This window comes from Natator depressus, chromosome 4, assembly GCF_965152275.1.
Source record: "Natator depressus isolate rNatDep1 chromosome 4, rNatDep2.hap1, whole genome shotgun sequence".
NCBI classification, from domain to species: Eukaryota; Metazoa; Chordata; order Testudines; family Cheloniidae; genus Natator; species Natator depressus.
Window position 1 is genome coordinate 39,960,612 of NC_134237.1, and position 13,455 is coordinate 39,974,066.

The 13,455-nt window shown below is 39.0% G+C and overlaps 1 protein-coding gene across 2 annotated transcripts in view; it reads right to left on the reverse strand.

The window, feature by feature from the left end:
• PRDM5 (PR/SET domain 5) overlaps positions 1 to 13,455 on the reverse strand; it is a 131,922-nt gene that overhangs the window by 81,288 nt on the left and 37,179 nt on the right. For both annotated transcript variants that reach the window (XM_074950019.1, XM_074950018.1), the window contains exons 4-8: positions 12,127 to 12,325; positions 11,019 to 11,193; positions 8,729 to 8,821; positions 8,345 to 8,466; positions 1,095 to 1,174 (exon numbers count right to left, since the gene is read on the reverse strand). In XM_074950019.1, the coding sequence (XP_074806120.1) occupies positions 1,095 to 1,174; positions 8,345 to 8,466; positions 8,729 to 8,821; positions 11,019 to 11,193; positions 12,127 to 12,325 (669 nt within the window). The remainder of the gene's footprint in view (positions 1 to 1,094; positions 1,175 to 8,344; positions 8,467 to 8,728; positions 8,822 to 11,018; positions 11,194 to 12,126; positions 12,326 to 13,455) is intronic.

A 13,455-nucleotide genomic window follows, 5' to 3' on the forward strand; every position in this document is an offset into this window, starting at 1 on the left:
CACATTTATTTGAGCATAAACTATGTGAGCTGTAGCTCACGAAAGCTTATGTTCTAATAAATTTGTTAGTCTCTAAGATGCCACAAGTACTCCTGTTCTTTTTATAGCTACCTTAATGTGCAGTGGTTTGCGGGTACCATGCTAAAACAAAACAGGATGCATTTTGATTAGGTTTGAGAAGGCATGGTAGAATTGGTAAGTCTTTTTCAAGAAAAAGTACAGAAGAACATTAACGCTAGCAAGTAAATCACAAAAAGCTAGTACAAGGGATTACCACTCCTCTTGCAACATCTTATTTTAATTGATACCATCTACATCCTTACTGGATTTAGGTTATAACTGGACATTATTAGAGACTTATAGTTAATCTGATAAACATTACAATGTAGGTTTTTGTAGAAACGGGCCCTCTAAGGTTCTGGTAATTTATCAAATTAATCTTGCTGGGTCTTCCTTTGGGTAGAATGGATTCTGAATCTCATATTCATAACCCTGTATTTCTATACTAACTCCATTATTTTCAGGATATTAACTCTTTCTGTACAGGTTATTAAAGATCACACTATTTCAATGTATGCACAAAAAATATTATTATTTTTTGGTAAGTGGCACTTTTTATACTAACCAAATAACTCAAAAAGATTGCATACAACACCCTTAGGACTGTGATGTTATTTTCACAAAGGGTGGTAAGACAAAACTTGTTTGCATTTTTGCATAGGAAGAAAGATTCACAGATTTACTTTAATGGCTAAAATACACTTGGATTCACTTCCCTCCTTGTGAACTGCAGACAAAAAAATAAAAAAATAAAAAGCAGACAATTTGTTTTAGCTTGGTAATGTGAACATGACACACACATGAAATTTTATATTTGGTAAAAGATATATTAGAATGAAACCAGGATTTTTGGTTTGATCTACTGTGGATACAAAAATAAATACTCATACTCAAAGAAAAGGCACTGCTTTTGTAACCACAAAAAAGACTACCCAATAGTTTGTATTACAGCAGCTCTCAAGTGACTCATGCTCCCTGGCCTTACATCTTGGTGAAGTCAAAGCCTGCTGTGGGTCAGCTTTCATCCTACTGACCTTTCGATGCTCTTGAAGATTTGTAGCTGAGGAACACTTCTTATTGCACACAGAGCACATCAACTTCTTCCTAGAATTTCCTAGGACAGAAACAAAATACATCTTAACAAGAAACATCTTAAAAAGGAAGTGCAAAGAAAGAAACCAAATGTTTCTACTGGGTGTGTGATTTTTCACAGGTCATTTGACTGACAGAAAATTTTACATTTGTAACCCATCTTCATGGTATTGGGTTACAGGAGTTCTCTGTAGGTGTCCTATAAGCTATTTTTTCAATGGAATGTAAATCAAGAAAGGTTTCACTTTTTTTTTTTTTTTTTAAGAAAAGAATGTGATAAAATTGAAATATCAATCTAATATCAATCTTCATGTCACAACTAAAAAACATTGTTATTCAGAAGCCAAAACAATTATCATCCACAAAAACGTCACGTCACAGGTTAAGCAGAATGTTTGGAATCAGTGAAACAACGAAAAATAATACTGAAGTCAACACCAAAACTTCCATTTTCTGTAATGACAGCCTGGCCTAAAAGTTGTAAGCATTCTACCCTGCTAGGTGTGCAGTAAGAAAGAGAATTCCATTAACACTTTCTTAACTTAGGGCATTTGTAATAGAACTGCATCATGAATACATATCTAATCTATCATGCAAAACTATAAACCCAGTTAAAGGTCAGCTACCAAATGTATTTCTCTTCCTTTTTCACAGTTCGTTTAAAAAGTGACAGAGCATTTAATTAGGGTTGTCTACTAATTACCGTGGTTTCAAGTTCATGTTAGTACCGCACAGAGCTGTTGTAATGCAGGGCACAATTACTACAAACTTAGTTCTTTGTTTGTAACCAAAGGCCCATGTGACATATCTCCTGATATATATCCAAGAATTACACTACATTACACTAAAAAGAAAGGGCACAATGCTAAACGGTAGGCAAAATGTTTCTTGGGTGTTTCTTGGAAGAGCAATGAAGCATAGATCAGAAATTAACACATCAGAAGGTTTCCAGCTCAAGATTTTTCCAGGCTTCAAGTGTCTGATCTTCTCTGCACTTGTCCTCCTGAAGATTGTACATTTTTTTTTATTATTTATTTTTCCAATTTTCACATATTTTACAAATAATTAAATCAGCTTTTGAATTGGATCTGATCTTTATCCTCCCTGAAAATTGTTAAACAAATCAGTTTAACAAGAATAATAAAAAGACCCACCCCCCATCCGCTTATTCATTCAAATATTTAAAATACATGAGTAGTTTGGGCCCCTATCCCATAAATTAAAAATTACAACATAAGCACAGACAAAGGACTGCCCATAAATATACCCCACCTCAATCCCAATAGCCTTAACAATGAGGGAATAAAGATGGGCTTTACAGTGTGCTCAGAAGGTTAACAAATCTGGACTCTCATCCCAAAAAAACAGAGGACGCCTCACAGAGAATACTCTGCCTGCCACTCCCTCTTGCTTATAGTGAGCGACCTCCAGTTTCAGCACCATTGCTGTTCTCAACTGTGGCAGTATATCGCAGGGAGGGCCAATCTCTCAGGAAACCAGGTGTCACACCATTTAGGGCTTTATAAGTTAAAATCGACATCTTGAATTCCTCCAACAATCTTACTCGAAGCTAGCATAGATCATGGGGCACTGGTCTGAGTCAATCTGATCTTGAGGCAACAAAGGCCTGGATAATTGTGTCAGTCTCACTCTTGCCTTGCCAGTGCTTAGGGATTGCATCTAACTTCTATTGCATTCAGGTCTTTATCAGTCACTGAACACAAGGAACTGGTGGATGAAATAAAAAGGGCTTGTTTCACTGACACTGATTTCAGAGACAAATGGCATTCTGTAAGCCAAATTCTCACCTTCAGATGAGGGCACTAAAAGCTAATTATCCAACAGTCAATTTATCTTTGGACCTTGAGGCAGACTATTCTCTTCTAAGAGCTGTGCCATGGTCTCCTGATAAGTTAGCATGATAAACTTTTTAGTGACTTCCATTGCTTATGTAGCAAGACTACAGACAGAAGCCTCTGTCAAAATGCAGGTGTGCTAATATGTTTAGATTATAGCCAAGTGGGGTCAAATTCCTTGAATCTGTATACTCAGTGAAGGCCACCAGGCTGCTGCTGAAGAGAACTAGGGATTCCAAGGTATGATACTTTGCTGGCAGAATGAGCCTTTTTCTCAGTGCCCACTAGGGCTGAAGGGCACAAAGCCATTTGTGGAGCATACACACGTTCACAAACTATTTTGCCTTATTGGCATTTTGTCCCATGCTTCTCTCCCCCACCTCCATTGTATACTTTTCCTTCCACACCTCACCCTTTAGTTATATCTTTACTCTGTTTCCCCCATTGCCTTGCTCTTTCCGTATATTTTACTACTTCTCTTCCCACTTCTCCTGGCTTCAAGTCCTCCTTTATTTCTTATTCTTCTAATGATTTGTGTGTGTTTGCCATCCTTCTGTTCTTTCATTTTCTCTTCTTATCTCACTTCTAGATCGGTCTTATGCCTTTTCCCATCTCCAGCATCTTCTCATACTCTTCCTCTTTCCCTCTCTTCCCCACCCCTGACAGGGCCTGGACAAAAGTTAAGATCTTTCTCCTGACAGGAACTGCTTCACTCCTGCTGCAGTCTGCTAGCTTCTAAGCTCCAATCAGGAACAGAGAGGACTTCCATCTTTAAAATTCTCCTTTCTTATGGGGCCTATAAAACCATTGACTTTGACAAAATTCTCTCCTCCATTCCAAAAACAGACAACATAATCCTCTTAGGGGACTTTTAACACAAGAGTTGGCCGAGACTCTAACATATGGAGCAGCACCAGTGGGAAGAAAGGAGTGGGTAAGACCAATTCCAATGGCATCCTTCTACTTAGCAAATGCACAGAGCACGGCCTTGTGATCACAAACACAATCTTCAGACAAAGCAACAAGTAAAAAAAAACAACTTGGCAACACCCCCACTCAAAACAGCGGCACCTCCTAAACTAAGTCATTGTAAGAATGTAGGATCTAAGAGACATCCAAGTTACCCAGGACCAGACGATTGCTGGACTCACCACTGTCTGGTGAGGTCAGTCATGTCCCTCAGGATAGCACCAAAACACAGAAAGCAATTCAAAATCACACAGATGGCAATACAACATCCAAAAACTTCAATCCTCAGTTCACCAAGAGAACTTCAAAGCACACCTCAGTGAAAAACTGACCACATGCATACCTGGAAACAACACAAGCGTCAAAGAAGACTAGGAAGTCCTAAAATAGACCATCCATGAGGAATCCATCGGCCTTGCTACTACCCACTGCCATCAGGACTGGTCAGATGACAAGAACACTGAGATCACAGCCCTCTTGGACCAGAAGAGGAAAGCTTGCTGCGACTGGCAAAACCATCCATTATCCAGTCAGAAGCACAGCTCTTTCCACCAGCTTAAAGCTGAAGTACAAAAGAGGATCTGAGAAATCAAAAACAAATGGTGGGAGGACAAAGCAAAAGAAATCCTAGCATTCACTGACAGACATGATATGTAGATTTTTTTTTTTTTTTTGAGACAAAGACCTTGTACGGATGAAGCTCACATGGCCTCACACCACTGAGATCTGAAGAGGGTAGCACTCTTCTGAAAAGCCATGAATACATCAACGAGCACTGGAAGGAACTCTTCCAAAAGCTTCTAAATCAAGAATCAACTGTGACTGACAACACCACTGACTCCATCCCTCAGCACCCAAACTGGGAAATTCTTGCCAACCCACCAACACCTGAGTAGGTCTGCAAAGCAATCGTGCAAATGAAGAACAATAAAGCCCCATGTCCTGATGGCATACTAGCTGAAGTACTGAAAGCGCGGGGGGAGAAACACTGACACACAAACTTCATTTTCTGTTTCTCAAAATCTGGCGCACTGAAGAAATCCCTACTGACTTACATAATGCTAACATAGTCACCATTTTCAAAAGGGGAGACAGGGCCAGCTGTGGCAATTACTGAGGTATTTCCCTTCTTTCCATCACTGGAAAGATTCTTGCTAGAATCTGTCTTAATCGCCTGCTCCCTCTTCCAGAGTCCCAATGCAGCTTCAGACCATCACGAGGCACCACCGACATGATTTTCGCAGCCAGGCAGATCCAGGAAAAAATGTCAGTAACACCACCAGGAGTTGTATATGGCCTTTATTGATCTGACCAAAGCCTTTGACTCTATCAATCGTGAGATTCCATGGAAATTCATGTCAAAGTTTGGTTTCCCAAGCAAATTTACCACTCATCCACTTATAACTGTAAGACTCATCCATGACCAGATGACTGCCTCCATCCTGTGTATTGGCTCTCCCTCTGAGCTCTCTGCATCTGAACTGGCGTAAAACAAGATTGAGTACTGGCACCCATCCTCTTCTCCATTATCCTAGCAGCTCTGAAAAAGCTAATCCAAGACCGTGCAGTACAGGACATCGGCATCCAATATTGGACTGATGGCAACCTTTTCAACCTCTCTTGCCTCCGTGCCAGAACTAAAGTATCATCAAAAACAATAACTGAACTCCAGTAGCAGATGATTCTCTACCATCCAGCTCCCAGTCAATCATCAGACCTAGCAAGGAAGGTCTACACTGATAGAGAAGAACTGGAAAATGTAGAACACTTTGCCTATGTTGGCAGCCACCTCTCACAGAGGGCATACAAAGACATTGATATTCAGCACAGAATCCACTTTGCCAGACTTGATTTTGACAGACTGTCTCGACTGTTGTGTTCAACAACCATGACATCAGAACATACACTAGACTTTTAGTTTATAAACTGGTGGTAATCTCAGCTCTACGGGTGAGAGACTTGGGTGATTTACAGAAAACAACTCAAAAACCTGGAACACCAGCACTAGCACTTTCTCCGGAAAATTTTCAACATAAAGTGGGAGTATAGATATTGTTTAAGCACTGTATGAAAATATACAATTGTATTCTCTTAAAAATGCTGAAAAGACTTCTAATCTCAAATAAGCCGCAGCCACAGGTAGCTAGAAACTGGAACATTCCATAGCCTGTGGGGACTACGTTTAACAAAACATGTCTTAATCCTCGATGTTTCAGTCTGCAGAAGATTGATTAGGATAAAACTAAAGAAGTTAAGCTAGAAAAAAAAAGTCTGCATATATCACAGCCATGTACCAAAACCCTGTAGTTAAGAAGGGAAGTCTACAGTGTACTATCATTTTCTAGACCATCTTTCTTACTCCACAGTTCTATTTCAAAGTAAACACTAATACTTCCCACCAGTAGTAGATTACTTTCTCTTGGGCATTTTTATCACTTCTGCTTTCCAGTATGGTGGAGCAGCAGAATCAAGGCTCCGCCCACTCCCCGCCTACCTAAGCAGGCAGAAAAGTAGCAGCCCCTTGGTGACTGCTCCCCACCATGCCTGAAGTGGTAATGCACAAAGGCAATAGGAAAGTTTGATACCTCTGCATGACTGTATAAGGCTGGCCCTAATTATGCAATGCCAATAGAAAATGGAAGGTTCTGCTCTCCCTGAGCAGCTGCTGCCAGCCTACTTCCTTTCTGTTGTACACAGAGAATTTTAACTGCTTAGTGTTCTTTTGATCTCAATCTCTGGCCCTTCTGGCAACAAGCAAGTAGGCATTTCCCACTGGCTAACTCACCCAGTGTTTCTCTTAAGGACCCTGCATATTCTCCCTGTACATATCTCATCTCTGTCATTGTTTCATTTCCTATTTGCTCCTCTCTAATAGCCTCCTTTGATTTAACTCCCTGCAGTCAGCCAGAATATCATCAAGCAGGTAATCTGAGCACATATAAAATGCATACAAAATAACACAGCTATCTCCCTGGTTCTGCAACATCCAAGGATCGCATTAGCCCTCTTTGCTACAGCATCACACTGGGAGGTCACGTTGAATGCTAGTCTACGATGACCCCTAATCTTTTTAAGAGTCTCTGCTTTCCAGGATACAGTCCCACATTCTGTAGGCATGGCATACATTCTTTGTTCCTTTGGTTTTACATTTTGCTGTATTGCAACAAATTTTGTTCAAATGGGCCCAGCTTATCAAGTGATCCACATTGCTTTGAATGACTGCTCTATTCCCATTGTTATTTACCACTCTGCCAATCTTTAGGTCATCTGCAAGATATATCAGTGATTTCTATGTACTTCCGGATCACTGATGAACATATTCAATAGTGTTGGACCTACTACCGATCCTTGGAGAACCGCAGAAGAAACAACCCCATTCAAAGATGATTTTTCTTTGACAACCACCTTTTTAGATCTGTCAGGTAGTTTTAATCCATTTAAGATGAGCTTTACTGATATTGTATAGTGCTATTTTTGAAATTAAAATGTCATATGGTATTAAGTCAAATGCCTTCAAAAATTATAAGTATATATATCTATGAAGTTATCATTTCAAATTTGGTTGATAAAGTTATCAAAAAATGAAATCAGGTTTGTTTGATAAGACCCATTTTCAACTGAAGCATATTGACTGATGTTAATTATATTCTCATCCTTTAGCTCTTTACTAATTGAATCCTGCATCAGTTTTCCATTATTTTGATCAGGATTCATGCTGGGCTAACTGATTTATTAATTAATTACCCAGGTCACCTTGCTAATATTGAGAAGGGCTAGGCATACATTAACACTCTTCCAATTTTCTGGAATTTCCCTGATATGCCAAGATTTATTAAAAATTAACACCAGGAAGCCAGACATCTCAGCCACCTCTTTTAAGACTCTTGGGTGCAAGTCATATGGGCCTGCTAATTTTAAAACGTCTAGCCTAGTAAATGCTAACATATTCCTGAGTTACTAATGGATATAGGAGTAGTTCATTATCCTCATCAGAGATGAGTACATCATCTTCTTTCCTTCCAAATACAGAACAGACATATTATTGGACAATTCTGCCTTTTGTCCATCATTTTTAACAATTTTGCCATCTCCTTCTACTAATGGCCATTTACCATTGTTAGGATTTCTTTTGTTCCTGATATACTTAATTATATCCACAGCCTTTGGAAGAAGTGGGAAGGTTACATTAATTTTACTCAAATCAAAACATTACAGAAATAAGATATAAAACTAAATGAAAATGTATCAAGAATACCATTTGAAATGGAATGAAAGATGGTTCTTGCTTTGGTTTGTGAACAAAAAGTGGTCTGTTAGGCAACAGATCAGCAATCCTGTTAAAAATGTCATATTCAATCATTTCTTACCCGTGTGAACATTTTCCTTGTGCTTTTTCAGCGCATCCTTACTCTTGAACCTCTTCCCGCAGCTATCAGCCTTGCATATGAATCTAGCATCCCCTCTGCATGCCTCTTTGTGCTGCTCATAACTACATTGGATAACCAGCAAAGGAAAAATAACACATGAAGACATAGCTAGAGAACACAGACTGATAGCAAGCACTCTGAGCTTAACACATGCCACGCAGCAGAATTCCAGGGCCACCTCATGCATTACTTACAGCTGGTAGGAATGAAAGTATTTCACTTCTTTCACTGTTAGGATTCACATAAACTAATAAGCTTGAAAGCAAACATGCAAAGGGAGGCCAGCAATGCTATGACAGCAGTCCAGTAACTCAGACACAAAACCTCGACTCTGAGCTGAAGGACGTATTGCAAACAGAACACTGAAAACTTCTCGAAGTGTCTCCTGGATTGATGTTCTCTGTGCACTGAAGGACGCTAGGGGAAAAGATAAAACAAAATATAAGGCAAACAACATTTTGACTGTAACAGAGAAGATAGGCCCAATCTTGCAAACACACAAGTAACTTTACAAACGCTGAGTTCACTGGGACTACTCACATTCATAAACATGAGAGACAAGGTGGATGAGGTAATATCTTTTACTGCACCAACTTCTGTTAGTGAGAGAGACAAGCTTTCGAGCTTACATGGAGCTCTTCCTCAGATCTGGAAAACATACTCAGAGTATCACAGCTAAATACAAGCTGAGCAGATAGTTTAGCATAAGTAGTTAATTCATATTTCAAGGGACCATTCAAGGTGAAGTGGCCCATTTACACCCCTCCAATCAAAGAAGGGAAAGAAAGGTGGTGTGAAAGCAGCTTAGGAGTGTTATGGGGGTTGTTATTAGGTTGAATGTTGTAACAAGCCATAAATTTAGTGTCTCTATTCAGTCCATGATTTTTAGTGACTAGCAAAGTTATGAATTTAAGTTTTGAGGCTCATCTTTGGAGGTTCTATTTCATATTTAGCTATGACATGCTGATTACCTTTTCCAGACCTTAAGAAGAGTTCTGTGTAAACGTGAAAGCTTGTCTTTCTCATCAACAGAAGTTGGTCCAATAAAAGATTACCCATCCACCTTGCCTCTCTAATATCCTAGAACTCACATGGCTAAAGTTTGGGGACATAGTATAATATGGAAAGGTATTCTCAATTACCAATGCACTTGTCTTTTTCTCCCCAAGTGCTGTGTGTGTGTGTGTGTGTGTGTGTGTGTGTGTGTGTGTGTGTGTGTGTGTGTGTGTGTGTGTGTGTGTGTGTGTGTGTGTGTGTGTGTGTGTGTGTGTATATATATATATATAAAAATAAAATAAAATAAAATAAAATAAAATAAAATAAAATAAAAGATCCCACAATTGTCAGTTGAATCATTGGGAAGAGCTAAAAGCATGGTTGAGAGCTTTTCTTATTTTGAAAAGTTGTTCAATCATCACCGGGATTCACAGTCTGTTACCATCCCATTTTTAAGTTCTCAGCCATTTTCGGCTTTTTTTACTCTTTGCAAATTACACCAAGATGACAGCACAGGCTTTCACCTAGTTTTTAGATAAATTTAACTAGTCACCTAGCACAAATCAAATGCCAAATTATAGATTAGAAGGACGAAAGTTTATTTTTGCTTGAAAACATTTTGTTCCCTCTACAAAATACTACTCCAGAAAAGCACACAGAGCATTTGCTTAGAAGTAAGAGATAATCATTTAAGAGATTAATATGATGTTATCTATGTGAAAACAGATCACTTCATTACAGAAACAGTTTAATGCGGCTATGTAATATTATTTTACTCTTTTTCTGATATGAAACAATTAGATTAAATGGGGTACCCTCTATAACTAAATCTACAATAAAAAAAAGTGGCACATCCGTTTCATTTACAATTTGATTTACTTACAAGCATTGTGTATTAGAAGAAAAACTCAGGATAATATCAATTAGATTAGGAAAGTTTTCATGTAAAGTATACTGGACATGACTTTAAAGGATAAATATACACAATAATGGACAGAACTGAAAGCGATTTGCTTTTAAATCTTGCCTCTTTTTCATGTTTCAATTTATTTTTTGTTCTGCCCACAAAGGTTTAATAAAATCAACATGAACTGGTTTTTATTCATCTTTCTTTGTCCTTTTACATCTTCATCTCCCTACTTCAAAGTTTTATTCTAATTCCACAATGTCACCCGCTGGAGATAGCTGAGATGCCATCTGTTTCCATGAGGCTCCTTGATAAAATAGTCCACTGATGTAGACCAAAGTTCCAGCATAGCAAAACAGCTCTGATATGCAATACAATACATGAATTACACAGCCTTTTTTCCCCCCACGAAAGCCTTCCTAAAGGCACCAATTATTTAAATGTTAATGGCACTAGTGATTCAAACTAAATCACTGTATGAAATACAGCAAGTCAATATATTCAAAAATTAATGTACTGGGCAAAGTATGAAAGGCTAATTCAATTACTAAAGGCAATGAAATTTAGTGCAACTCCAGCCTCTTAAATCACACCACCATTGGAAAAGAGGCATGAAAGCTGCAGGCAACAGAAACTGTAGTTAATGATGTGACTAAGCTTACTGATTGGTTTAAAGGGTTATTTATAGAAAGCACTCTTGTGTGTACGCACTGTCTTTGTAAGGCTTGTTTAACTGGGAATTTCTTTCCACAGTTCCTGCACTTAAATTCCTTTTCCTCACTAGGTTTTTGGTGCAGCGTCTGAAGGTGTTCAGCTAGGATCTCCTGGCTGGCAAAACTGGATTCACAATTTGGACATGTGTGGTCTTCTTTGCAGCTGAGAGAATCTACACAGTTGGGGGAGAGAAAAAAAAACATTAGTAGAGGTATAGTTTCTAGGCAATTATATTTCTGATTACTTTAAAAGTGAGGTCCTACTCTGAAAAGTGAGGCCCTACTCCAGAGAGAGGGATAGCTCAGTGGTTTGAGCATTGGCCTGCTAAACCCAGGGTTGTGAGTTAAATCCTGGAGAGGGCCATTTAGGGATCTGGGGCAAAAACTGGGGATTGGTCCTGCTTTGAGCAGGGGGTTGGACTACATGACCCCCTGAGGGGTCCCTTCCAACCCTGATAGTCTATGATTCTATAAAAAGGGACTATGTAAAATGGCCTCATGGGATTCACCAAGCACAGTGGGTCCACTGTTTCTCAAAGGATTATCCATACCAAATCCCAGGACAAGTAGGGTTACTTTTGCTAAATTCCAACATTGCAAACAAACTGGATTCCTTCCTTCTTGGTACATCATCATATCAATCAATGGTCTGCAGGCCAAATTCGGCCTTCAGTTATGCCTATGCAACCTCATTCCCTTCAGTATGGTTGTGCAGACTACTGAAATTTGCTGATGCTCCACAATAAAGAACAGAATCCAGCTCACTCTCCCTCTGCTATGTTGCCTTTACTAACAGGGAGTAAAAAGTAATATAAAGGTCAAGCCCCACTTCATCGATGCTCTACACACTTTTGGCATTTGCAGCAGCGAATCATTCTGCTCTAATAGCTTTACAACCATTTCACATTCTCTTTCAATGGAGGTAGTAAATGACTCCACAAGCACAAGGGAGCTGAGGACAGGGTCCTCAGTTTTGCCACACAAATGAGTAAAATATGTGTACAGACATCTTCAGTTTCTCACTAGTGGGAAGTTTTAGTTTCCTTGTTTTGATATTGTTTTTAACATAAAAAAGCTACTTTAGTTCTCACACGTCTCATCTGTACCTTTCTCACCAGCTTGTTGTAGTTCTTTATTGCTGTTGTTACTATTATTATTATTATTATTGTCCTCGTCTTCTTGGTTAAGGATCACTTCCTCCTCCTCCTCCTCCACTTCTTCCATATCACTATCAAGGTAGCCAATCAGCAGCTCTGTATCTGTTTCAATATCTTCAACAGCCAGATAGAAAATGTTTTCACCTTCCTATTGCAATGAGTAAATAGAAGCCATGAATCACCATGACAGAAAAATAAAACCTTAGAGCCAGGTCCTGAATCCTACTGGCACAAAGCCAGCTTAAATAGCTACGGAGGATTCAGGTGACACAGTCAATTCTCCAAGTGGCACCAGCTGGCATAGCCCTTCTCAGCTTTCTCTCCTGGTGTAGAGTGTGTGGATGGAGGGTCCTTGCACTTGGGTGAGGCTTGGATGCTGGAACATCCTCTGAGGATGATCTAACACCTCTGCTAAGGGATAGGCTTACGATAAGGGTGTGTAAAGGTGATGTACCTTTGCCCTCCTCTACCATCATCCTCAGCATACCAACAACTTTAGGGCTGGAAAGTGAAGCACTCAAAAATTAGGAAGTGTTAGAATGAACGTAGCCTGTGCAACCCGAGCTATGTAGCTTTTGTGTGTCTGTATGCATTATAATACAGCCTTCACTTACATGATTACATAGCGCTTTTTTCCACAGGACCCCAGCCTTCTTATTGAATAGGCTTTCTCCTCTGATCATAAGCTTAAACTATAGAATTACAACAGACACACTCTTAATACACACTTTCACACACTAATTTTAAAGTCAAATCCTCAGCTGGTATAAATTACTGTTGTTATGCCGATTCATACTAACTGAAGTTCTAGCCCAGATACTGTACCTGGTTTAAAAAATTAAAAGCCCTAAAATTACTCTGTCTCACAATGTTTACTTAACCAAAGCTTAGATAGACAGACAGACAGACAGCTATTTAACAAAAGCAGCAGTCTCCTCATAAGCTGATTTACTAGGCTGCCTTTTCTGCTGTACATAAGCCAAGTGCGTTGGGTGCTACTCAAGGCAACTAAAGGAGAATCATGTTTACTTAATGAAGACTTCCAAGTGTTGTCATAAATCTTAATGCTTATCTGATTAACATCCAGTAAAATTAATTGAACCTTCTGTACAGTGTATCTAGATTGTAGGAAGCATCATAACACAAGGACAAGATAATGCTTTTTAATTTTGTAATATGCTAAGATTAATTTAAACTGTCAACAGGAATATAGTATTTCTAATACTTCAGAAGGTCTGTAATATATTTAAAAAGTAATTTTCATACAACAGTGAAAGC